The sequence below is a fragment of the Rhinatrema bivittatum genome, chromosome 1 (genome assembly GCF_901001135.1).
Source record: "Rhinatrema bivittatum chromosome 1, aRhiBiv1.1, whole genome shotgun sequence".
NCBI classification, from domain to species: Eukaryota; Metazoa; Chordata; class Amphibia; order Gymnophiona; family Rhinatrematidae; genus Rhinatrema; species Rhinatrema bivittatum.
This window is the reverse complement of record NC_042615.1, coordinates 396,682,093-396,708,626: the sequence shown is the minus strand read 5'-3', so window position 1 is coordinate 396,708,626 and position 26,534 is coordinate 396,682,093. Positions and strand designations below refer to the sequence as shown.

At 42.6% G+C, this 26,534-nt stretch overlaps 1 protein-coding gene across 4 annotated transcripts in view; it reads right to left on the bottom strand.

The window, feature by feature from the left end:
* Positions 1-26,534, bottom strand: part of PIGG (phosphatidylinositol glycan anchor biosynthesis class G) — a 504,708-nt gene that overhangs the window by 465,058 nt on the left and 13,116 nt on the right. For 3 of the 4 annotated variants that reach the window (XM_029601816.1, XM_029601823.1, XM_029601838.1), the window contains exon 2: positions 11,619-11,824. In XM_029601816.1, coding sequence (XP_029457676.1) covers positions 11,619-11,824 — 206 coding nt within the window. Of the gene's footprint in view, positions 1-510; positions 683-11,618; positions 11,825-26,534 lie in introns of those variants that run through there. The other variant, XM_029601831.1, reaches the window with a different exon arrangement.

Genomic DNA, 26,534 nt, shown 5'->3' with positions numbered 1-26,534 from the left:
ACTGAAGTCAGGCTAACTGGTCTGTAGTTTCCCGGATCACCCCTGGAGCTCTTTTTAAATATTGGAGTTACATTTGCTATCCTCCAGTCTTCAGGTACAATGTATGATTTTAATGACAGGTTACAAGTTTTTACTAATAGGTCTGAAATTTCATTTTTTAGTTCCTTCAGAACTCTGGGGTGTATACCATCCGGTCCAGGTGATTTACTACTCTTCAGTTTGTCAATCAGGTCTACCGCATCTTCTAGGTTCACCGTGATTTGATTCAGTCCATCTGAATCATTACCCATGAAAACCTTCTTACTGGTACCTCCCCAACATCCTCTTCAGTAAACACCGAAGCAAAAAAACCATTTAATCTTTCCGCGATGGCCTTATCTTCTCTAAGTGCACCTTTAACCCCTCGATCATCTAATGGTCCAACTGACTCCCTCACAGGCTTTCTGCTTTGGATATATTTTTAAACGTTTTTACGGTAGGTGGAGGTGGAGGAACTCTGTTTGCTATTACCTGCTGATTTCTTTTCCTGCCGGGACCTGTGCACTCCAATTTGTTTCTTTCTTTGCTGTTTCTCTGATCGAGGAGACCCTGCAGGACTTCCGGGCACTGACATCAGGAGGCGGGACCAGGGAGGCAGATAAAATCAGACGCCCTGCGGTGCGTCGACGTCGCCGGTGCGCAGCTTTATCCCACAATATAGAGTTTTATTGGAAATAGAGAAAGAAAAATCATAACTACAAAATTGTGAGTACATATACAGAGTTTTACTCCACTCTGCCTCCATTTACTTACGAAGTAAAAACTCTTGAGACGGGACTGAATTTGGCGCAATCTGGGGTATAGACCTAATGCCTCATACCAAGCAGAAGGCTAGAGTAAGGGAGATGATAGCCTCATCTCCCTTGCCGGATGCCTCTCAGTCCCAGATACCTGCCTTTTTCACACCCACTACAGGTATTCAACCGGTGGAACGGGCCGCTGGAGGGTATGGAAATGAGCAAACACCTCCCTCCTTGGCCGAGACATCTTTAAGCCCCGGTGCCCCAACTACTCCCCCTCCACCTCTACAGATTCCTGCAGACTTTTTGAAAATTAACACTATCAATGAGAGAGAGGGAGCGGCTGTTGTTAATGGGAATGCGAAGTCCAAAGTACCGGAAAGCTTGATTCCACAATTAGAAAATCCTGATTTAATAACTATGGATAAGCTATGGGAAGCTATCAAAGCCTTGGAGACTGCTGTTTTGAACCTCACTAAAATAACATTAGACTCCAATCAACGTTTTGATAAGATTGAGATAACAACTGCTAATATAAAAGCCCAGTCTGATGGAATGGAAAAAAGGCTTGAAAAATTAGAAGTGAGCCATCAAAGGTTTGCAAGAGCAGAGATATTATACGACAAGAAGTTGGAGATTCTGGAAAACTCTTTTAAATATCTTAATTTAAGAGTGATAAATTTCCCCAAACATAGTCTAATATCTCCATATGACATGTTTAAAGAATATTTAACTGAGATATTGAAAATTCCTCAGCAATCTACTCCTACCATTTCAAAAATATATTATGTAGAACCAAAAATAGGCCCTCAGCAAATTCCTAATCCAGAAACATCTTTGAATTTGACAGGGGTTATAGAATCAACAGTTGATACTGTTATATCAAGTAGAGCTGTTTTGCATGTGTCATTTTCATTTGCTATAGACAGAGATAATGTCTTACGAGTATATATGAGAAATAGAATGAATCTTTTTCATGGTAGTAGAGTATGGATATATCCAGATATGTCAAAGCAAACTCAGACTAGAAGAAGAAAGTTTTTAGATCTCAGAGCAGAAGTTGAAAGGAAAGGAGGGAAAATGTTAGTCAAATTCCCTTGTAAATGTGAGGTGGAATTTCAACAACAAAAAATAGTATTCTATGAGGTTTCACAGCTACGAGTATTTTTGGACTCTAAATCCCAAGAGAAAACAGCAGTAGAGATTGAGGCTTAAGTATGATTTATATCTGTAAATAATCTCAAGTATTTCAAATGTTCAATGGTGTTGGGAAACCTCCCATGTTTTCTTCTTTTATTGCTCCATTGCATAATACTTCGTGAGTAATTTTTTTTACTTCCAAATTATGAGTACTATGAAAATCAGATTCTTATAGATAACTCTGTATTTGTTGAAAAATTAGAAAAATCTGTATTAAGAGTTGGATTTATGTTGTAAATTGAAAATGCATAAATAAAAAAAAAATAATTAAAAATGTTTTTACTGTGAGTTTTTGCCTCTATAGCCAACTTCTTTTCAAATTCTCTCATAGCCTGTCTTATCAATGTCTTACATTTAACTTGCCAACGTTTATGCTTTATCCTATTTTCTTCTGTTGGATCCTTCTTCCAATTTTTGAATGAAGATCTTTTGGCTAAAATAGCTCCTTTCACCTCCCCTTTTAAACCATGCCGGTAATCGTTTTGCCTTCTTTCCACCTTTCTTAATGTGTAGAATACATCTGGACTGTGCTTCTAGGATGATATTTTTTAACAATGACCACGCCTCTTGGACATTTTTTACTTTTGTAGCTGCTCCTTTCAGTTGTTTTTTTTAACAATTTCTCTCATTTTATCAAAGTTTCCCTTTTGAAAGTTTAGCACGAGAGCCTTGGATTTGCACACTGTTCCTCTTCCAGTCATTAAATCAAATTTGATCATATTATGATCACTATTGCCAAGCAATCCAAACAGTCTATCTCAAATAATTACCTCTAGACTGCCTCCAATAAATGGAGCCAACACAGGAACACTTTGGTTTTCTTTTGTTTTGTATTTTTTTAAACTTGTAGACCCAACAGAACTCCTCCTTAAGGGAAGTAGAGAAGGAGACAAAAAAAAGTACTTTCCTGTCCAGAAACAAATGTGAGCACTCCATTCCTCATCTACCATCCAGGCCTTGAGAAGTGGAAAAAGGGGGAGGGATCGGGGGGAAGAGGGAACCAGACTCCTTTGGCTTTCAGACCCCCCCACCTCCAAAGGGAGTTAAGCCAGAAAGGGCCACTAACCCCACCTGCTCATCCCCATTCAACCAGGAAGCTGCCTCAGCAAACCCTCTAGGAGCCAAATCCAACACACTACCAAGCTGCATGCTTTACACCTCCACCATCTGCTGGAGGCAGAGAAATACTGAAGTGTTGCAGGCTTCACATAGTTCTATATTGCAAAACAGTGGTTCTCTGTCCCCATCTGCTACCAGGAGGGCAAAACCCAGGCATTCTGGATTGGTCTAGTGAGTGATAAAGGACGACTCCATCCTGAATATTCTCAAGAGCCATACCTTTCACTACTGAAATTGTAGTTTTGTGGGTTACCACCAAGACCAAAGCATCCACTGTAGGGATCTCAGATTCCCTTTCTCCTGTCTAGGAAAGGGATAAAGCTTTCCCAGAGTCTTCCCCACCTTAAAGGCTGTTTCAGGCATCTGCCACTCGGCTGAGAGCATATTTCTTGTAGCCTAATGGGAGGACAAAGGCCTTGGGGGGTTTAAGCATACCTTCCAAAATGTGGTCTCCTGTGGATCTTGATTCCCCTACCTGATCCTCAGAAACGTTCAGAGATGCCATGGCCTAATTGATCAGGACTTACAACCTCTCTTTGTTAAGTTTGACTATCAAGAAGTCCTCCTTCCATTCAACAATCTCCCCCTTTGCCATCTCCTTTCCCCTCCCCCCTCAAATCTAATCTGTGGGCAGCCCAAGGAATCCTCATCCCTTTAGACACCTGCTCCCACTTGGGTTTCTTGGAAGTGGATCTCAGAGCTAGAATACAGGTGGAGGGAAGAGGCGGGAAAAGGCCTGGGAAACCCACAGGTGGAGGGGGACAGAGGAGATGGCAACCCTCGGAAGATGCTTTAAAGACCAGAAGATCTGATTCATCACACATCAAAACAAAAGGAGCCCGCTGATCTGCAATGGCGTTGGCTCCCACAGCCTGCACAATGCTTACTCCACTCAGACTACCCAGCCATACCTTAAAGAAGGGAAGTACACAATGCTGCCAGCTACAACTGAGTCTTTCACTGCTGCAGGATCCAAAAATCCTGTTGGATGAGAGATACTGAGAGGGGTGATGCCAAGAGAAGCTGCAGCCATGGAGCCTTTTTTTTTTTTTGGTACTGCCTTTCCAGTATGCCAAAGAAAAACCTGGTCAATAAGAATGATGCCTTTGTCAGCGCACTGCAACCGCTGGCCAACTATGCAGTGGGGCAACTATACCTCTGAAGCAAACTCTCTCATCCCAAGACTTTCCATAACCCAGGATAAGACGTGACTTTCCCAAGTCTACATGCCAAATATTGGTTTATGAACTTTTTCTCCAAAACTTGTCTAGAGCCTTTTTTAAACCCAGTTATGCACCCATTAGTGCTCAATGAATGTATCTTTGCAAAATGCTGGATCTTAATCCTAGGCAGTCTGGGTTTTTTTAAACTTTAATTTTTATTAAATAAAAAAAAATACAAATCAAGATTAACTTGACATATGAAAAGGTGAATAATAAGAAATCATACAGTTTAAGAAATAATTTGCAAGAAAAAACTCACCAATCTAGAACTCATTAACAGGGGCATTTTAAATTCGGAAAAATACAAATATAAAAGTCTTAAAAAAGAAAAACATCAAGGATATCAATCCTGTCTAAACACAAGAGACTCTTATGGAAAACTCAAGTAAGAGAACCTCTAATTTTAAGAATCCTAATTGCTTGGGATAAAAAAAAAAATAATTACCCCTCACAACTTAAACATCTGCAAGGATATTTTAATAAAACAGGTGGCACCAAGGGCCGCCACCCTTTGTTTCTTCTCTGAAAAGACTCACAACACAGCTACATAACCCTAGCCACATCAGGAAACAGATCAATTTTACTACCTAGGAAGACAGGATTCTTCAAACAAAAAAAAATTCTTAAAGTCCAATTCTTGTCTGGCTCGAGTGCAAGGTTGCTCTGGAGAAACTTTGTCTTGAGATTTTTGTAAAAAATTAGTACAATCAAGATTGTTAGGAGAAAATGGTTGTATTACAATTGCATTAATATTAGTAGGCAAATAAAAGGCTTTAGATATAGGAGGGATAGTTTCCAAAGAAATGTTTAAATGATCCACATAAAATGGGGGATGGGATGGGGGATATTGTGTGGGATAAAATGGTATGGAAAAGATATGGAATGGGTGCTGTTCTTGAAGTGTTTATTGGGAGATCATTAAACTCCCTTTTGGTATTAGTGATGGATTCTTAATTGCACGTTTGTTGTTGTCACAGGGGATGTGATGCTATCTGTTATAAGGTATCCATTCTATGCAATAAAAAGAATTTTAAAAAAAATGCTCCACATAAAATTTAAATATCAAAAGTGCAAGAGATTCTGCTCATAAAGCAAAACAAGGGGATGTTTGTTAAATCTCTGGGGAAACCTCATATAGTGCCACTAGGAGCTACAGTTTGTTGTGTACAGCTCTATAAGCGCTAGGGCTTTTTAATCATTGGAATCCCAGAGAGGATGATTCTTTGAAAAGCTATCATATACATAGGTACAAAAAGCCCTCTTGGGACCTTATATTTTTTGTGTTACCAGTCCTATAGAATTACAGTCAGACCATGCCGGGTTTTTTTCACAGAATATCTTATGCAATGTTTCGGGAGATCCTTCTTCAGGGAAACAAGAACTGCTAGATGCCAGCAGATACAACTGGTGCATGACCTATGGTGAAAGTAACAAACATTCCTTTCAAAAGATGGACCACATCTTTATCACATGCAGGCAAACAAAGATGTCGGGTCACCTACTTGGTTTAATGCAGAACGGTCAATGAGTCGTGGCCGCGATTTAAAGCATGCTGAAGCAGAATGTAACCAATTAATAAATCAACATCATAGGAGTTGTAAAATTCTATATAAAAAGCTCAAAATTCAAAGGGTCCAAGGCTTACGTGTGCGATGAAAATCTGCTGCATCTGATGTGTTAGTCATTGACAGAGACCTGCTGCTGGACGCTGACATTTAACACGGAGGAGTCCCGCCAAAAGCAGGAGTGAAAAATCGGAAATGACAACTTTGCGCCGGATTTTAAAGGCCCTGCGCGCGTAAATCCAGCTGGATTTACGCGCGCAGGGCACTCGCGCGCCTATTTTGCATAGGCCGCCGGCGCACGCACAGCCCCGGGACGCGCGTAAGTCCCGGGGCTTCGTAAAATGGACGGGACCGGGAGGCGTGGCGCCGGTCCGGGGGCAGGGTGATGGCGCGCGCAAGCTGCACAAATGTGCACCCCCTTGCGCGCGCCGACCCCGGATTTTATAAGATGCGCGCGGCTACACACGTAACTTATAAAATCCAGCATACTTTTGTTCGCGCCTGGTGCGCGAACAAAAGTACGCGCTCGCGCAAAATTATAAAATCTACCCCAGTGTGTCCAAAAAAGGGCATCTATGTCATCTATATAATATCATGTATATAAAATAGTTTGGTTTCTGTTCACAGTTTTTTTCCCCTGTTTGATGTAAACCGATCTGATATGGTATTTAACCATGAAGGTCGGTATAGAAAAAGTCTAAATAAATAAATAAATAAATCTGGTGGCCATTTTGGAACGGCTAGGAAAGTCTTTCCTTCTTCAATGGGTGAGTGCATCATCCGGCGGCCATGTTGAGGGAACCCTTCTGCTCCAAATAAGGGTGTCTACGTCATCCCGAGGCCATTTTGGAGGGGCTGAAGAAACCCCTATTCCTCAAATGGATATCTGCATCATCCGGCGACCATTTTGGAAGGGCTAGAGAGAAAAAAATTATACTCCTAAAATAGATATTTGTGTCATCCGACGGCCATTTTGGAGAGGCTAGGGATGCCACTATTCCTTGAATAAATGTTTGTGTCTTCGGGATACCATGGTGCAGTAAATATAAAACTCCATACTCTCATTAGACCAAAGAGTACCACTCTATCTTCTCATTTAGACCTGTTGGTTCTATACATTGCAAGCAGAAGATCCATTGATTCTCCTTAAAATTGAGGATTGATTGTCCCCACCACGCCACGCGTGGGAAACATGCTCGAGGATCAACCACTTAAAATCTTCGAATGTATGGTTGAGAGTGATACAGTGTTGTACTGTAGGCGCTTTGATATCCTTATTGTTGATGCGGCTTTTATGTTCACTCAAACGAGTACGAATCTGCCGTTTGGTGCGATCCTCATATATTAAAGGACATGGGCACACAAGACCATAAGCAACATGAGTTGTGTTAAAAGTCTACCTCTTGTTTTCTATGTATTTTAAAACCACTGACAGGGTCGATCCACTCTGCACCTGTAAGTGATTGTGTACAAAAAATGCACTTGCCACATTTAACTTGTCCCATTGTGCTAACTGGTGTAGATTGGGGAGCCGCCCTCACAATGTGTTGCTTGATGTTAGTTCCCCTGGAATAGGTGAACATCGGGGGTGATTGAAAAATGGAATGTGGGCTAAGTACATACCAATTTCTTTGAATAATACATTTAATTTGCTGAGTAGGCACTGTGTGTGGCAAGACACATATCAAATTGGAGGTTGATGGCCTATGACGGTATTGTAATAACTGATCATGATCAGAAAATTTAGCTCTCTTGAAAGCTCTTTTGATGGTGTAATCCGGATAACCTCTCTCGTGGAATCTATTTCCTAATGTGTTGGTCTGATTAATGAATTCTGGTTCTGAGAAAATTCTGCGAATCCGGAAAAATTGTTCGAAGAGGGCTTTTTGTACCTATGTATATGATAGCTTTTCAAAGAATCATCCTCTCTGGGATTCCAATGATTAAAAAGCCCTAGCGCTTCTAGAGCTGTACACAACAAGCTGTAGCCCCTAGTGGCACTATATGAGGTTTCCCCAGAGATTTAACAAACATCCCCTTGTTTTGCTTTTTGAGCTGAATCTCTTGCACTTTTGATATTTAAATATTTTCAGCGATCTTGGACCACATAAAATTTAACTATATCAATAGGATATATTAAATGAGATTTAGGAAAATTAAGAAAACAAATTATGTTTTCTTGAAAATGTTCTATAATGTTAATTTCCATAGGAAATTAGAGTATATCTTTAACACATCTTGTTTATTATGTAAAGAAGAGTGCAAAGGCTTTAGATAATATCTTAACACTCATTTGTTCAACTGATTGAGAACGTAAGACAACTTTTCTTTCTTTTTACCAATTCAAGGTAACTCTGATTTTACCCCAGTTTAAAATCTTTGGTGTTTAGGCTTCTGAGGGGCTACAACGTATTGACCAAGTGGTTAGCGAAGTAGGGGAGGTAATTTAGTTTCATGATCTACAAGACCAAAAAGGGTCCTGATTGATAATTAGGTTTCAAGAGGAAAAAGGTTTCTCTTCTGTTCAGAAAAGCCTGCTTGAAGGGGAAAAAGGAGATGGGGGATGGAGCAGCTCTCCTGTGAGTGTAGGAAAAACAGAGCTATGAGTTCCAACCCCACCTCCCTTAATGTGTAAACCTCCTTATTTCACCAGTGACTCTCCTGTCCCTTTGATTAGAGAACTACCAAAGTGTTCTGAAGAAATCTTATTTATTGCTAAGTTATACAGGACTAAGTTTAATACATCATCAGAAAGCACACAAGCAATTAGGAAAACAGAAGATAATAAAATAAATAGTTACAAACGCATGCTTGACATCTGGTGCTTATCAAATTATAATTAATTAATACTGGCATCACCTCTCTTTAGCAGAGACTTAAGTTTGAACTGCTAATAAGATCCAACTTACTAACTGGGTGGGGAATAGAGCTACAGCTTCTTACCATACGGGACTTGCAGCAACACATGCTATCTTGCTGGTCAGGCTGTCTTTCCCTTCAAAGGTCTTCAGCACAGAGGCAGAGAGGACAGAAACTGCCACCGAAGCAACAGGCGGTTCAGCATTCCTGTCCCTTATACTTTGCTCTGCTGTGCTCTTGGTCTCCACTAGTCACCTCGGCCCAGGATGCCAGGAGGCAAAGCAGGGGGTGGGAAGCAGTGGCACTCAGATGGATCACCTCCCTCCTTAGATGGCCACAATGACAATCCTGAACGCTGACACCCTGCTGTTTTTTAAGGGCTCACTTATGCATAATTCAGCAGCTTCATGTAGTCAGGTGAATGCATAATTAAGGATTTTAATTTGCAGATTTTCCCACTATTTTGCCAGTCCTTTGTTTCCTTCAGATTCAGCAAGTGATCACTGTGACAAATGATGGTTGTTCACATTTGAGAGGGCACTGATAAACTCTTATCTCAGATAGGGACTTAGGGCCATAAAGAAAGGCCCCAAATTTTTTCTGGTACAGATTCACACACAGCACCATTTGTGCTATGTTTCTTTTGGCCTCTTTTGGTGCCAGCTCAGGTAGCAAAGGGTCTATAAATCTGCCCAGACCTGACTCATACACAGAACTGCAAAGTCTCTACATTTGGCTGCCCATCGCACAACAGGCAATGTCCATTTTTACTGACGTCAGAGAGTCCATTTTTTTATGCACGAAGAAAGACTAAACAGGTTTATTTATTTTATTTAAAAAATATATTACCCACACTCTTCAAAGATCAAGGCGGGGTACAATAAAACACACATAAAGGGGCAGATTTTAAAAGCCTTACGCGCGCCGAGCCTATTTTGCATAGGCCTGGCGACGCGCGCAAGCCCCGGGACGCGCGTATGTCCCAGGGCTTGTAAAAGGGGCAGGGCGGGGCCAGAGGCCTCCGTAGGGCCTCTAGGCTGGGGGATCGCATGCCGGCACTCGGCCGATAGGTGCAACTTGCAAAACAAAGGTATGGGGGGGTTATAGGTAGGGCTGGGGGGCAGGTTAGGTAGGGGAAGGTGGGGGGGCGGAGGGAACAGGGAAAGCCATCGGGGCTCCGCTAGGGCTCGGCGCACACAAGGTGCACAAGTGTGTACCCCTTGCCCGCGCCGACCCCAGATTTTATAACATGCGTGCAGCTGCTCGCGCATGTTATAAAATCAGGCGTAGATTTCTGCGCGCCAGGTTGCGCACACAAATCTACGCCCGCGCGTAGGTAGTAAAATCTGCCCCAAAATATCCATAATGACATAAAACAATCAAAGACAATAAGTGAAATAGAAAACGTAGTCAAAAATTATACAAAAAAACAGAGCTATAAATGTAATATAAGTCATATCCCAGAAGAAGAAAGACCAATCACAGCAATAATTAAAGAGGGAGATTTAAAAGAACATTAAAGAAATTAATGAGCTTCTATTGTTTAGTCAGGCCAAATGCTGAAAAAGATAAATCTTAAGTGCTTTTTTAAACAGTGATGTGTCTGACATCAGAAGGAATTCTGGGATAGAGTCTGGAGAAGCGCCAACCTGTTTAGTCTTTCCTCAGAAGGAGCTGCTCCATTCTCTTTATTTCAGTCGTCCTTCTCTGTAGCTTTTCCAGCCCCACCATATCTTTTGTTAGGAGTGACGGCTCGCAGGACGCTCCTGTGAGCCGCCTCACTCACCCCCAATACCTATTCGGAGCCTTAGCCATACAGAGGTCGCCTCCTCCCACTGCCGCCATTTAGCGCAGCAGAGACACTGTTCCCTCCTCTCTCCACTACTCAATGTGGCATGGACACCGTCCTTCTCACCCCTGCTGGCTCTCCCTAGGCATGCGCAGACCCAACCCCAGGACTCTTATAGGGACCATGATATCACCAGCTCCCTCCTATTTAAGATCCCACCTGAGAAGCAGAAGACGCCTTAGCAATAGGTCCCTTGATATCCTTGTGCCCAGTGCGTGTGTACCGGTGCATGTCTTGCTCCTTGCTTTCTTTTGTCTGGTTCCCTGTCTTTACATAGCCTTGGTCCTTCCTTGTCCCTTTTTCCTTGTTCCACTTGTCTCTCGTCTTGCTTGTCTTTTGTCTGTCCCTTCTGTCTCAGCTTGATACTCTGGATTCTAACTCCCTTGTCTGCTGGCTGTCCTGACCTCTGGCCTGGTATACTTTCTGCTGCTTGCCTCGACTCTTCTTGGAACTGGCACTTAACTGGATAGCCCCAGTGACCCACCTAAGACCTGCTGGCTGTCAAAACCCTAGGCCTCAACCTACAGGGGAGGTGGCTGGTATAGGTGAAGCTCCAGCCAGTCCCGCTTACAGACTTCTCCGCCAGCTGCTGGAGTGGGCCTAATGGGTCCACTCGTTAGGCTGTGCCAATCACACAGCAGCAACAAGGGTCCACTAACCCCGTTGTTATATCTTTCTTGAGATGTGGCAACCAGAACTGTACACAATACTCAAGGTGCAGTCACACTATGGATCAACATAGAAGCATTATGATCTCTTCCATTTTATTTTTCATTCCTTTCTTATAATACCTAACATTCTATTTGCTTTTTCCCTGTCTCCAGCCACATGTAGAGAATGATGTCAGTGAACATCTTAATCCCTGTTTCCATCTGTTGGCAAGATAGCAAATACCCATGCATCTGGATTGATCTGGCATGTCAACACAGAAAATTCTTTTTAGACATGTAAATCACTCTGAAAACTTGTCTTTGTTATTCACCATCTTTAACTGTACTAAATGTTCGTGACTGGTTTACTTTACCTTAATTCGAGGCATAGTGACAGTAGGGGCTGTTGCTTTAGCTACAAAGCTATGCGATGTCCCTTTTTCCACAAGATGAGTCATGTAGGGCATGAATTGTTTGCCTTTTGGTCCAAACACAAAATCATCCCTCAAAGCGTCTATCAACACAAGGACAACTCTCCTGAATAGAGGCGGTGGTATTCTGGTCCAATTGGAACCAGCTCCTAAAAATATAAAACAAAAACAGACAGACAGTATAGTATAGTATCCCAACACATTTAAAATGGCTTAATACATTTAAAAAATGGTCTCTGGAATTCAGCAGATAAATGACTCTTGATATGTTAACGGCCATTGCAGCATGAAACAAGTATCTCACAATCTGCATGAACATCAGACAAGAGAATTTTTCTAAACTTCCACTGCTCCCGCTTTCTCTTGGCAGCTCCCTCAGCTATTTTGTCTAGTACTTTAGCCATGCTAATATGAACTGCGCAGCTATAAACTAGCAATGAGCTAGACTAGCCCTGCAACAGCAGGAGATGATGTTGAATTAAATGTGACTCCTGCTGCCAGTACAAGGGAGGTTGTGTTTAGCCAGCTTGGGGCTTTCCATTTACATCGGAGAAGCAGTGGCTAAGCCGTCCACTCTATGACTTGGTTCGTCATTTAATCCTGTGGCAGCTAAAGAGAGAGGAAGTACAGTGGCCACAGCAGATTTCATCCCATTGGCAGCTGAAGATGCAAAAAGACCTGGCAGGCCACCATGTAGTCTATCCTGCAGCGGCGAAATTAAGAGGGAGGACCCAGAGGCCCAAACTCTAAGAGTGAATGTTTGAGCCTGTGTGTGAATGAGAGCCTGGGTGGGTGATAGCCTATGTGGGGGTGAGTCTGTGTGACTACATGTGGGGAAAAGAGCATGTATGTGCATGTGGGACAAAAAGAGCATTGTGTGATAGCATGTGGGAGACAACATGTGTGTGATTACTTGTGGGAAGGAGAGAGCGAGCTAGCATATGTGTGTGATTGTATGTGGGGAGAGAGAGCACGAGTACGTGTGTGTGTGATTGTACTTGAGAAAGAGCTTGGGTGTGTGTGTGATTGCATGTGGGGAATTGTGACTGGATGTGGGAGAGAGAGAGACGAGCATGTATGTGTGTGAATGCATGTGGCAAAAAGAATGTGTGTAATTGCATATAGAAGAGCGTATATGTTATTGCTTGTGGGAGAGAGAGAGAGAGCGTGTTTGTGTGTGTTGGAGAGTTCACTATGTGAGAGAGAATTTGTTTGCACCCTTTTCCACCCCCAACTAATTTATGACAATCTCAGAGTGACTGAAAATCAAGTTCTCTGGTATAGAAAGTAGGGGGTTTTTTTCTTATAAGTTTTAATTATTATTGGGTGTTATTTGAAGCGTCTTCTTTTTTGAAATATTGTATTCCTGTTTGGAAAACTAAAAATGTGTATCAGTTTTTAAATTATTGCATGTTATTCTATTTGTTCTGTTTATTCTTTTTTTTTTTTTATATATTTTATTTTATTGAGACACCAACATATACAGAAAATGTAAACATTCAACAATGGTATTGATATAATGATCATTTCTACAGAAGCTAGACATAGAATGTAGTTTATCTATGCATAAAATGACTATATAATTAGGTCTACATTTCAGACCGTGTGAAAACCCTTCAACCATAGAACATTAGAAGATGCAAATGATAATAAACCATTGTAAACCCCACGTGTTGTGTCATTTTATTTTTAACAGAAAGATTCCCCATTATATTTTCCCCTCCCCCCAACCCTCCTTACCCTTCGTTTGAAATAATTTGGTTTTGGTTTTCCAAGAACAAACCTGGTATAAGCCTCCTGAACTGGTTAATTATCTATTCCACCCGGGTCAAACAGTGCAAAACCAAAAGTCTCTAATTACATCATCCCGACCTCCCCCCCTCCCCTCCCCCCAACCCCACAAACAGGAACAAAACATCCGTGTATTCCAATCTCAACGGTGAAAACATCAGACTTTTGCCCACACAAGTCAGAAGGGAGCCCTCCAGAGTAGAATTAGTCTGGATCTATGCACATTCATTAAGGATCCGACTTCTAGCAGCATGCGGAAGAGTTTGTATATATGGGCCCTACACACTCATAAATCGCTTGCGGGTGTTACATAGAAACATAGAAACATAGAAATGACGGCAGAAGAAGACCAAATGGCCCATCCAGTCTGCCCAGCAAGCTTCACACACTTTTTTCTCTCATACTTATCTGTTTCTCTTAGCTCTTGGTTCTATTTCCTTTCCACCCCCACCATTAATGTAGAAAGCAGTGATGGAGCTGCATCCAAGTGAATATCTAGCTGATAAGTTAGGGGTAGTAGGGGTAGTAACCGCCGCAATAAGCAAGCTACACCCATGCTTATTTGTTTTACTCAGACTATGTTATACAGCCCTTATTGGTTGTTTATCTTCTCCCCTGCCGTTGAAGCAGGGAGCTATGCTGGATATGCTTGAAGTATCAGTTTATTCTTCTCCCATGCTGTTGAAGCAGAGAGCCATGCTGGATATGCATCGAAAGTGTTGGAGATGTTCGAGAGGAAAGTTATTCCATATGCATCATAGCATAAAAAAGATTTCTCCAAGCCCAGAAAGAAGGGGGCGCAGTGTTATGCCAGCCCATGAGAATCACCCGTTTTCCAACCACACTAGCCTTCTGTAGCAATAACCGGATGCCAGGATCCCGTATTCTCAACGGGGGTATACACCCAAATAGAATCCACAATGGCGCCACCGGTATAGAAATATGTAAAATTGTGGCTAAATATTGGGCTATCCTAGTCCAGAAGGAATGAACCGCAGGGCAAGCCCAAAAAGCATGAGCCAAAGTGCCCCGTTCTTTATGACAACGTAGACAAGAACCTGAACTAGCAATATGTTGTCTCTGCGCCATCTGGGGCGAAATATATGCCCGTCCTAAAAATTTATACTGTAGTTCTCTATAGTAAATGTTGTACGAGATCCTGGCAATCCGACCATAACAGATTCTTAGTACTGAGGAGGTGACCACAAATTCCCCATCAGCAGTCCATCGATCCGCCAGTGTGTCATACATCTCTTTACCTTTCCACTTATACAGACTTTTATTGTATCGTGATAAGGACGGTGCCTTATTTCTCGAGAGAGCCAGCAGTGTTTCCAGTTTCTGGAAAGCTGAACGGTGCTTAAACGCCATAGGTATGGCCTGTATATAATGTGTAATTTGTAAATACGTGAATGCAGTGATCACCTTCCTCCCATAACACTCTTGCATTTCAGAAAAAGACATCAAATTCCCCTGATCCGTAAATAAATGCCCCACATACTCAATCCCCGCCTTCTGCCACTCTTGAAAGGCTTGAGAGGTAGTCCCTGGAGTAAAATCAGTTACCAGTGATCGAAAGCAAATAGGCGCTGACCTGCGTCACCTGGAGAGTTTTAGTCAAAGTAACCCACACCTGTCTGATCGGCTGCACTACCCTGGAATGAGTCAGAAAGGGGGATAATTTCACCGGCTCCACCTGGAGCGCGTAGCTTACACTAACAGGGTGTAAGAGGGCACTTTCTGCCATAAAACTGGTATGTGAGGAAGTACCAAGCAACCAATCTCTTATGATACGCAAATTACAGGCCACTGCATATAATACCAAATTCGGAACCCCTAATCCTCCCATTCCCCACCGCTGCTGTAGCCAAACTAATGGGATTCTCGCTCTACCTCCTCGCCACAGAAACTTCCTTAAGAAACTATCTAATTGAGAGGCATCCCTGTATCTTAAATGAAGAGGCAAGGTTTGAAATAAATACAGCCACTTTGGAAGATTAACCATCTTATATAAATTTACCCGGCCACATAGGGATAAGGGAAGATTTTGCCATGTGGCAAGGGTGTCCCGCGTGAGACGCATAAGACGCGGTACATTAACTTGATAGACTAGGGAGGGGTCAACTGGCACCTGGACCCCCAAATATCTAAAGGTATCTGTAGCCCATTGTAATGGAAAAGGGCCACGCCATCGCTTCCGCAAGGCATCCGGAAAGGCCAATGCAGAAGATTTATGCTCATTTAACCGAAACCCCGAAAATGTTCCGAAGGAACAAGCACGCTGAGCAATGAGTTCAAGAAAGTAACAGGGTCAGTCAAAAAAACCAACAGATCATCAGCAAAGGCCACGCATTTAAATATTTCCCATTCAAACCGCACTCCTCGAATAGTAGGAGCTCTTTGTATTGCTAGCAATAAGGGCTCCAGTTGCAAAAGAAAGAGAAGCGGAGACAAAGGGCATCCCTGACCAGTGCCTCTCTTAATAGAGAACACCTCCGACCTATCTCTATTAGCCAAAATGGTTGCCTGCGGGCCACTATAGAGTAGTTGTACTGCCTCGTAAAACAAACCCTCAAAACCCATATGTCGTAGGATATGAAACAAGTAACTCCATTCCACTCTGTCAAATGCCTTTTCGGCGTCAAAACTAATAATGAGGTATGGAGTATCTGTATTCCGACACATTTCCATGGCCACTAAAATCCGTCTAATATTTGAAAGGGTATATCTCCTACGAACAAACCCCACTTGATGTGTTCCCACTCTGTTTATTCTTTTTATTGGTATGGTCTTACTGTTATGATGATTTATTTTTCTTAATTTTTTTGTTTAATATTTTATGTTGCATGATAATTCTTCAGTCCATTGTTGTAGTGCATACAGAATTTGGCCTGTTGCTGTTTCAAGTAATTTGTCTGCATGTTTCTATTTATACTTTTTTATGGTCACTTTATTCTGTATTTAGTGAGGTTCTGTATGTGTGACGGAGTTGAGGTATTCTGCTAGCTAGCATGTTGTTTCTGTGTAGGGATCTATAGCAGCCTGGTTCTAGAGTGGCTGCTGGCACTAACCTTTAAAAAGGAGATAGAGCAGCTTTTAAACTAGATGATGGGGGAAAGCCAATAGTCGCTCAGGAGTGCATGGTTCAGAATGATGTACCTCTGAAGGATACTAAGAGAACAGGGCATCCCAGTAGAGAGGTTGTAATAAATTGTAAAGTGGATCAGATGCCTTTAAATAAAGAGCAGACAGAGCAAAAAGATTCCAAATTACCCGTTAACTGATAAGCAGGATATTAATACAAACATAAGAACATAAGAAAATGCCATACTGGGTCAGACCAAGGGTCCATCAAGCCCAGCATCCTGTTTCCAACAGTGGCCAATCCAGCCCATAAGAACCTGGCAAGTACCCAAAAACTAAGTCTATTCCATGTTACCATTGCTAATGGCAGTGGCTATTCTCTAAGTGAACTTAATAGCAGGTAATGGACTTCTCCTCCAAGAACTTATCCAATCCTTTTTTAAACACAGCTATACTAACTGCACTAACCACATCCTCTGGCAACAAATTCCAGAGTTTAATTGGGCGCTGAGTAAAAAAGAACTTTCTCCGATTAGTTTTAAATGTGCCCCATGCTAACTTCATGGAGTGCCCCCTAGTCTTTCTATTATCCGAAAGAGTAAATAACCGATTCACATCTACCCGTTCTAGACCTCTCATGATTTAAACACCTCTATCATATCCCCCCTCAGTCGTCTCTTCTCCAAGCTGAAAAGTCCTAACCTCTGTAGTCTTTCCTCATAGGGGAGTTGTTCCATTCCCCTTATCATTTTGGTAGCCCTTCTCTGTACCTTCTCCATCGCAATTATATCTTTTTTGAGATGCGGCGACCAGAATTGTACACAGTATTCAAGGTGCAGTCTCTCACCATGGAGCGATACAGAGGCATTATGACATTTTCCGTTTCATTCACCATTCCCTTTCTAATAATTCCCAACATTCTGTTTGCTTTTTTGACTGCCGCAGCAAACTGAACCGACAATTTCAATGTGTTATCCACTATGACGCCTAGATCTCTTTCTTGGGTTGTAGCACCTAATATGAAACCCAACATTGTGTAATTATAGCATGGGTTATTTTTCCCTATATGCATCACCTTGCACTTATCCACATTAAATTTCATCTGCCATTTGGTTGCCCAATTTTCCAGTCTCACAAGGTCTTCCTGCAATTTATCACAATCTGCTTGTGATTTAACTACTCTGAACAATTTTGTGTCATCTGCAAATTTGATTATCTCACTCGTCGTATTTCTTTCCAGATCATTTATAAATATATTGAAAAGTAAGGGTCCCAATACAGATCCCTGAAGCACTCCACTGTCCACTCCCTTCCACTGAGAAAATTGTCCATTTAATCCTACTCTCTGTTTCCTGTCTTTTAGCCAGTTTGCAATCCATGAAAGGACAGAAAGCATATTTTGAAATGTCTGTATACAAATGCTAAAGTCTAAAAAATAAGATGGGCAAATTAGTGTATACAGCATTGGATGAAGTGGTTGATATAAATGGCATCTCAGAGACTTGGTGGAAGGAGGATAATCAATGGGACACTGTAGACATGATAGGATGAATCAAATTGGTGGAGGAGTTGCACTATATGTTAAAGAGAGCATTGAGTCAAACAGAATAAAAGTTCCACAGAAAACAAAATGCAATGTTAAATCTTTATGGATAGAAATTTTATGTGAAAAGAGAAATAAAATAGCAGTGGGGGTGTATTAACTTCAACTGGCCAGAATGAATAAACGGACAATGAAATGCTAGAAGAAATTAGGGAACTAACAAAATCAGCAGCACAGTAATAATAGGTGATTTCAATTACCACAGTTTTGACTGTGTGAATATCACAACAGGACATCCTAGAGAGGTAAAGTATCTAGATGAAATAAATGAATGCTTCATGGAGCAGCTGGTAAAAGAACAGGATTTGGTGCGAGAGGAACAGTGTTGGAGCCACTTGGCATTAGTGATCACAACATGATCAAATTTGACATTACTGGAGGAAGGACACTAAAGAAATGCACTGCGACAGCAATTAATTTTCAGAAGAGTGATTATGATAACATAAGGAAAATGATTAGGAAAAAACTTAAAAGGATCAGCTGCAAAAATTAAGGGTTTACATCAGGCAAGAACATTGTTTAAAAATACTGTCTTGGAAGGCCAGACAGATGTATCCCATGCTCTGGTAGAAGGAAGGCTAAATGATTATCGGCACGGTTGAAAGAGAGGCTGTAATAGTTAAAAGAACATCTTTCGAGAAATGGAAAAGGGATCCGAATGAAGAAAACAGGAAACAGCATAAGCACTTGCAAATTAGATATAAAGTATTAATAAGGAAAGCAAAAAGAAAATTTGAAAAAAAAGCTTGCCATGGAAGCAAAATCTCATAATAAAAATTTTTTCAGGTACATTTGAAGTAAAAAGCTTGCGACGGAGTCAGTTAGACCAGTGGTCCCCAACCTTTTTTGTACCAGGGACCGGCTTCAAGCAAGACCATTTTTCCATGGCCCGGCAGGGCTGGGTGGGGGTGGGGTAGGGGCGGGGCTTTGGTCATATGGGGCGGGGTTATGGAGGGGGTTGGATTTTAGTGCACACTTATCATTTAATTATGACATTTATAATGTGAATGTGACTCAACTCACCATAGGTTCTCACATGCATGGCACACTGACCCATGATTGTCATGGGGCTAGATATAAAAGTACAGTTTGTAACAACGGGAACCCCCCTGACCCACAAAAAGCAGAATTATGACATTCCCCATACAACTCACCCTACAAAAAAGATATTCTGGTTCTGGTGACATCTCAGTAACAGCAACTCAAACTCCTTCTACTTCCAGGCTCAATAGCCCTACTTATGAAAAGACAGCAGTTTACCACCAATGCATGTCCTCTGAGAAAACACAACAAATAAGACCGATACAAACGCTTACATGCTAGCAAAATATCTCATCTCGGTAACAGACACAGAACCGACCTAACATACTCCCAGGATCTGTAGTAATGCACATAAACAAATCCGCACACAGTTACACCTGTATTATGGAATACACTCAAACAGGAGCAACCCTATCTATGAAAAGGCAACACTACAAATATTAAATCAGGTCCTAAAAACCAATACACCTCTTATTAGGAAAACAGAACTAGCAAGCAGCTATAGATCCCCACACAGAAATAATTGTAAAACTATACTAATAAGCAGAATAAATGTTTCAAAACAGCTATGAACAGAATAACATCCAACAATTAAAAACTCATAAAAACTATTAAACATTCTCCAAACACCAATAAAATATTTCAAAAAAGCAGACATCATACAATTAAAATGGCAGTCAAGAAAAATAAACTTAAAAAGCCACCTTTACTTACCCCCTCCAGCAGCTCTCTTACTCCCCTTCCCTGCAGGCCATGGCACTCACCAGAAGCAGCAGTAGAAGCTAAGCTCTATACTTATGGTCCTCTTCCTTAGTGCCCATGTCTCTCACACACACCATACCAGTCATGCCCCCATGACCAGTTTCTGTCTCTCACACACCAATCATCTCCCAAACAGTCTTTGGCACACACACACCAGTCACCTTCCTGAACAGTTTCTCTCATGCCATACACACACACACACACAGGCTTCCCACTCCCGTGTTCTACTTACATATATGGGCTTCTCACTCTCATAATCACTTTCTCTGTCTCTCTCTCTCTCTCTCACACACACACACTCACTCACTCACCAGTCTCTCACTCCCATGCTTGTTCTCTCCACATGCACAGGCTTCTCATTCCCATAATCACTTTCTTTCTCTCTCTCACACACACACACACTCACCAGTCTCTCACTCCCATGTTCTCTTTCAGATATACAGGTTTCTCCCTCCCATGATGTGTCTCACACACACCCAGGTTTCTCACTCCCATGCTCACTCTCTTCACATGCACAGGCTTCTCATTCCCATAATCACTTTATTTCTCTCTCACACACACACACACACACCAGTCACCTGATCTCACTCATGCATACACACACAGGCTTCCCACTCTCATGTTCTCTTTCAGATATACAGGCTTCTCCCTCCTATGCTGTGTCTCACACACACCCAGGTTTCTCACTCTCATGCTCATTCTCTTCACATTCACAGGCTTCTCATTCCCATAATCACTTTCTCTCTGTTACACACACACCAGTCTCTCTCATTTCCATGCTCACTCTCCACGTGCACAGGCTTCTCATTCCCTGAATCACATTCTCTCACATTCACACACACCAGTCTTTTTCTCTCACACACACCGTCACCTTACCAAGCAGTCTCTCTCTCTCATGCATGCACACTCACCCAGGTTTCTCACTCCCATGCTTTTTTTCACCCCCACAACACCAGGCTTCTTATGCCCATGCTTTCCCACATACCCAGACTTCTCACTTCCATGCTTTTTCTCTCTCACACTCTCACATACACATCAGTCATCTCCCTGAGCAATCACTTCCATTGTCTCTCACATACACACATCAGCTCTCTGACCAGTCAATCACACACAGGCTGGCTGGCTGCTTCTCTCTCTTTCTCTCACTCACTTCCTCTTCTCTCCCCCCCCCCCCCCCGAGCACAAATGGGAGCTGCAGCAGCCCCCGCAGGCCAAGAAAGAAGAATCCCATCGGCCGCGGGAGGCTCATGCTGCTGTCTCCTTTCTCGATTACCGGCTGCTTCTATTGCTCAGGGACCGACGCTGCAGCCGCCGCTGCTACTTTATCACGCGGCATGGCTCTTTTTCCTTCCCGCGCACCGCTCCGTGTATCTTCCTGTTCCGGGTCACGGGAGGGGGGCAGGCGTGGGAAGAAGAAAAGGCCAGCCGCGGGTGCCACAGCTTCTTTTAGCACCGCTGCCATTCCCACTGGGCTTGAAAGTGCTGACAGCCCGGCGGCAACGGCAGCGGGAGAGACCGGGAGCGCGCGACACACCTGCCGGTGCTTGGCGGTGCCGCAGACCGGCAAAAAACTCCCACGGCCCGGTCCCGGTCCGCAGACCGGTGGTTGGGGACCCCTGAGTTAGACCATTAGATGATCAAGGTGTAAAAGGGACATTTAGGGATGACAAAGCCATAACAGAGAGACTAAATGAATTCTTTGGATGAAGTGGTTGTTAATTGCTGTCGCAGATATCAATGCCAGAAATTATAATCCAAGGTGATGATTCTGCAGAATTGAAACAAATCTTAGTGTACCTGGCAGATGTAATACGGAAAATTGACAAACTAAAGAGTAGTAAATCACCTAAACCATATGGTACATATTCCAGAGTACTAAAAGATGTAAAAAAAAAAAAAAAAAAAGAAATTGCAGACCTATTAGTAATGTTTTAAACTATCATTAAAATCGTCTATAATACCTGAAGATTGAAGGGTTGCCAATGTAACACTGATTTTTAAAAAGGAATCAAGGGGTGATCCACAAAACTAAAGACCAGTTAGGCTGATGTCTATGCCAGGCAAAATGGTAGAAACTACCAAAGAACAAAATTGCTGAACATATAGAAAGGCATAGTTTAATCAAACAAAGCCAACAAGGAATGGAGATCACATTTTGCTCTGAATCCAACAGCAGCTGCAGGACAGAGCTCCCACTCAAACTACTTTAATATATTTTTTGGAATTTTTGACATCTTAAATCCTGCAATAATGGCTTCTAAAGATATACAGAAGTATTTGATCACTCGTATATGGGCAGAGAACACAAAAAAAAAATAAAGATTACAGCAGAAACTGCTGGTTGATAAAGATGCTACTAATATGGCAGATGATTCCTTGTCGGATGACTGTGATGGAGCTGTTTAACAGCTATTAATGATGTTGGAGGAGACTTTGAAAAAATATTTGGACACCTTCTCTGAAAAAATTAATAGCATCAATGCGGAATTAGATTGGGTAGTGGAGAAAGTAGAGAGCTTAGTAGCATCCATTATGGAGCACAAGGAAAAGCTCACTCATATGGAGCACCACATTTGCAACCTGGAAATGATTAATACTACTTACATTTCAAAAATGAATGCCCTGGAAAAGCATATTAAACTACTGGAAAAGAAAACAGAAAATCTTGAAAATAGTAGCAGACGAAACGTCATAAGGACTGTATGCCTGCCAGAATCAATGGAGAGCCGTGTCGCAGTGTGTTTTGTGGGGAAACGGTCGTCAGATTTGTTATCTCTGGAGATAAAGGAGGCTGGGTTAAAATAGATTGGACTCATAGATCATTAGCCCTGCAACCAAGATCAAATGGCAGACCACGTGCCATGATTATTAGTAAAATAATGCAAACAAACAAACAAAAAAATAGTGTATGTGGCAAGGCTAAAACCAGATCTGAAATATCAAGGACATAGAATTTATATTTTCCAAGATTTCTCGGGGAGTATTCAAAAGAACAGATAGTTTCTATGAGGTGAAGCAGGAGCTTCGCAATAGAGGTCTTACATATGCAATGCCGTATCCTGCCCACTGTCAGATATCAGAGGAGGGAGGATGCCAGGGTATTTTTTTCAGTCTCCAAAGGAAGTTAAAAAGTACTTAAAGTAACCAGGAATTGCAGCCATCAGGAATCTCAATGATCAGGAGGGTAGGGCGGCTGTTCAGAAACTTGGGCCGAGCAGGGGCCTAGTGAGGATCACTACAAATCAGTCCTGCCCCATTATGTGAAATCCATGGGACAGTTTGTTTTGTTGGTTCCAACCTTTCACACTTGTATGTTTTGATTTTTAATTTTATTAGATCTCCCGTGTGTTGTAGCGGGATTATTGTTATCAACACCACAAACCTGCTCACTAGATTTTTTTCTGGTACACTTTATGGAGTGGAATGGTGCTGAGCAATAAATGGGCAAGGCATTGTTTCTGAAACTGTCCTCAGACCGATTCCACATGGATAATGGGAGTAACGATGGATGGCTGAGGGTTTGTGCAATGCTAGATTTTGCACGAGAAGTGGGATATGCTATGGTGCCACATGAGACGCCTATAAGATGTTTTGTGAAGCAGAAGACTGATCAAAATGTTATTTTTCTTTTATTTCTAATGTGCTATATTAGGAGGGTTCTGTGGATCATGAGCATCAGTAGCGTGGGATATACTTAGTTTTTGGGTACTTGTAGCCTGGATTGGCCACTTTTGGAAACAGGATGCTGGGCTTGATGGACCCTTGGTCTGACCCAGTATTTTTTTTCAGTCTCTTATGTTCTAGCCCAGTAGGTTGGCAGACTCAGATCTGCAAAAGTTCATAAGAACATAAGATATATCATACTGGGTCAGGCCAAGGGTACATCAAAGCCATTATCCTGTTTCCAATAGTGGCCAATCCAAGTCACAAGTACCTAGCAAGAACCCAAACATTAAATAGATCCCATGCTATTAATACCGGCAACAAGCAGTCACTATTCCCTATTGATTAATAGCACCTTATGGACTTCTCCTCCCGGAACTTATCCAAACATTCTTTTTTTTTTTTTTTGTATATAATCTGTTTTTATTTGCAGGTCACAAAAAACATCAAAATGCAATTTACAAACTATCAGCGGAGACCCACTGCAACAGGATATGTGATATAACAGAATGAAGAACAAACATGAACACAATAAGCATGCCAATGCAGTGCAGCAGTCAACTTATACAGGAAAGATAAAAAATAAAAAAGGCAGAACATCTTCCTCAATGTTAAACTGCAAGTGGTAATGAAACTGAGCAGACCAGTAAATTACGTAAACATAATAAACATATGAACCATAAATGTCCCCCCCAACCCCCTCCCCACCCCACACTGGTATTGCTACTTACAACAGCAGTGGTACGTATGTGCTAGTGAAACCATGAGTGGCACCTGCGACTGGCCAATATACACTTCAAGACTGCACCGGGGAACCTCGAAGAGGATTGGCGTTAGCCACCCATTTTTGAAAGGGGCCCCATATCGCTTGAAAGGAAGGTAAACGATTCTGATGGACAGCAGTAAGCCTGCCCATTTGGCATAGCAAGAAAAGACGGTGTTGTACCGCTGCAAGTGTAGGTGTCTGAATTTGCTTCCAGTGGATAGCCAACTCTGTTCGGGCTGCAATAAAAATTTGTAAAATCAGTTTCTGGGTTGTCGTGTTTTGTTCCGGCATAGGTACCCCTAGTAGCACATGCCAAGGTTGTGCCACACAGGGCACGTTTAAGAACTGGGAGATCCACTGGAACAGTCCCTGCCAGTAGGTCTGAGCACGAGGGCAGGTCCACCATATATGAAGGTAAGTGCCCTGCGCCCCACATCCTCTCCAACAGCAATCGGGAATATGGGAGTAAAATCCATGTAAGGCCAGAGGTGTATAGTGCCAACGATAGAGCATTTTGTAACAATTCTCTTGTACACCTGCGGAGATAGAACATTTACTAGCTAAAGTATAAATATGATCCCAGTCCCGATCATCCAAACTACCCGGGAAATCCGAATCCCATAATGCCCTATACTTATGGACCACCTGGGTTGTATTAGTAAGCATGGTATAGATTTTGGATATAATCCCCTTTAGAACCGAGGCATGCTGACACATAGTCTCGAATAGGGTATTTTTAGCCCTCAGGGAGCCTTTCCGCATACTAGTGTGTATAAAGGAGGATATTCTAGCGTACACCAAAAAGTCCAAGGTTCTCCCAGGGTGCAGATCGCTAAGTTGGAGTCTAGAGAGCACCTTACCCTGTTGCATCATATGCCCCAAGCATAAAATCCCGGACTGCCGCCACTGTCCAAGTCCCACAGAGCACTCTGAAATAGGGACTACCGTATTGGTAAATAAGTGGGTTAGTAAGGAGAGTTGCTCAGGGCCCACCAGCTTTGTTTTCCAACTTTGCCAGATCTTCATGGTGGTGCGCAAAGCAAAGGGAAAATACTCAAACTTGCCCCACGTAGTAGTAGGCTGCCACGGCAACGCCGTAATAGGAAAGGACCCCAGCAACCCCTGCTCAAACCTCACCCACTGAGGAATATCTCTGGTTCCATGGGAGGCCACCAAAGCGCGCAACTGGGCCGCAGAGTAATACCATAGTAAATTAGGTAAATGTAGACCCTCCCTATCCTTGGGCAAATACAAGACAGACCTCGCCACCCTAGGTGGGCGTTTCCTCCATATGAAGCCGCAGACTAATTGCTGCCATTGTTTAAGCTGGGCAGAGGGTATGCTGAGAGGGATAGTAGTGAAGAAGTACAGGAACCGTGGAAGAACGTTCATTTTAATAATGGCCAACCGTCCCAGCCATGAGAATGTCTGACGATCCCATCGTCTTAGATTTTCTCGAATATTAGCCACCAGGGGAGTATAATTTAGAGCATATAATTGGCTAACATGGGGACCGATCTTAACCCCAAGGTATTTCAAAAAGGAAGGGGCCCATAGAAAGGGCAATTGTGTTTTAAGGGCTGTCGCCGCCGCAGGCGAGAGTGTTAAGTTAAGGATTTCTGACTTATCATAGTTAATGCGCATCCCGGATACCGCCGAGAATCCCCGCAGTTCAGCCATCACTCCTTGCAAAGATGTCTCTGGGTCAGAGAGAGTCAGCATAACATCATCTGCAAAAAGTGATATTTTTGAGTGAACCTTGCCTCCCCAAATCCCCGTAATATTCTCTGCCGCTCTTACCCGAATAGCAAAGGGTTCTAGAAACAGTGCAAAAAGGAGGGGCGACAACGGACAGCCCTGCCTCGTTCCCCGCTGGATAGCAAAGGGTGGACCGTATCCACCATTAACCTTGACCCTGGCCAAGGGAGCCTCGTATAGCTTCCGTATCCAGTTCAGAAAAGTAACCCCAAAGCCCATCTTGCCCAGCACCTGAAACAAAAACCCCCAATGGACGAGGTCAAACGCTTTTTCTGCATCTAACGCCAAAAGCACCGCTGGAATTTGCTGTTGGTGAACTAAGTCGACTATGTTAACAATGTGCTGCACGTTGTCTGCCGCTAGGCGACCCGGGACAAAACCCACTTGGTCA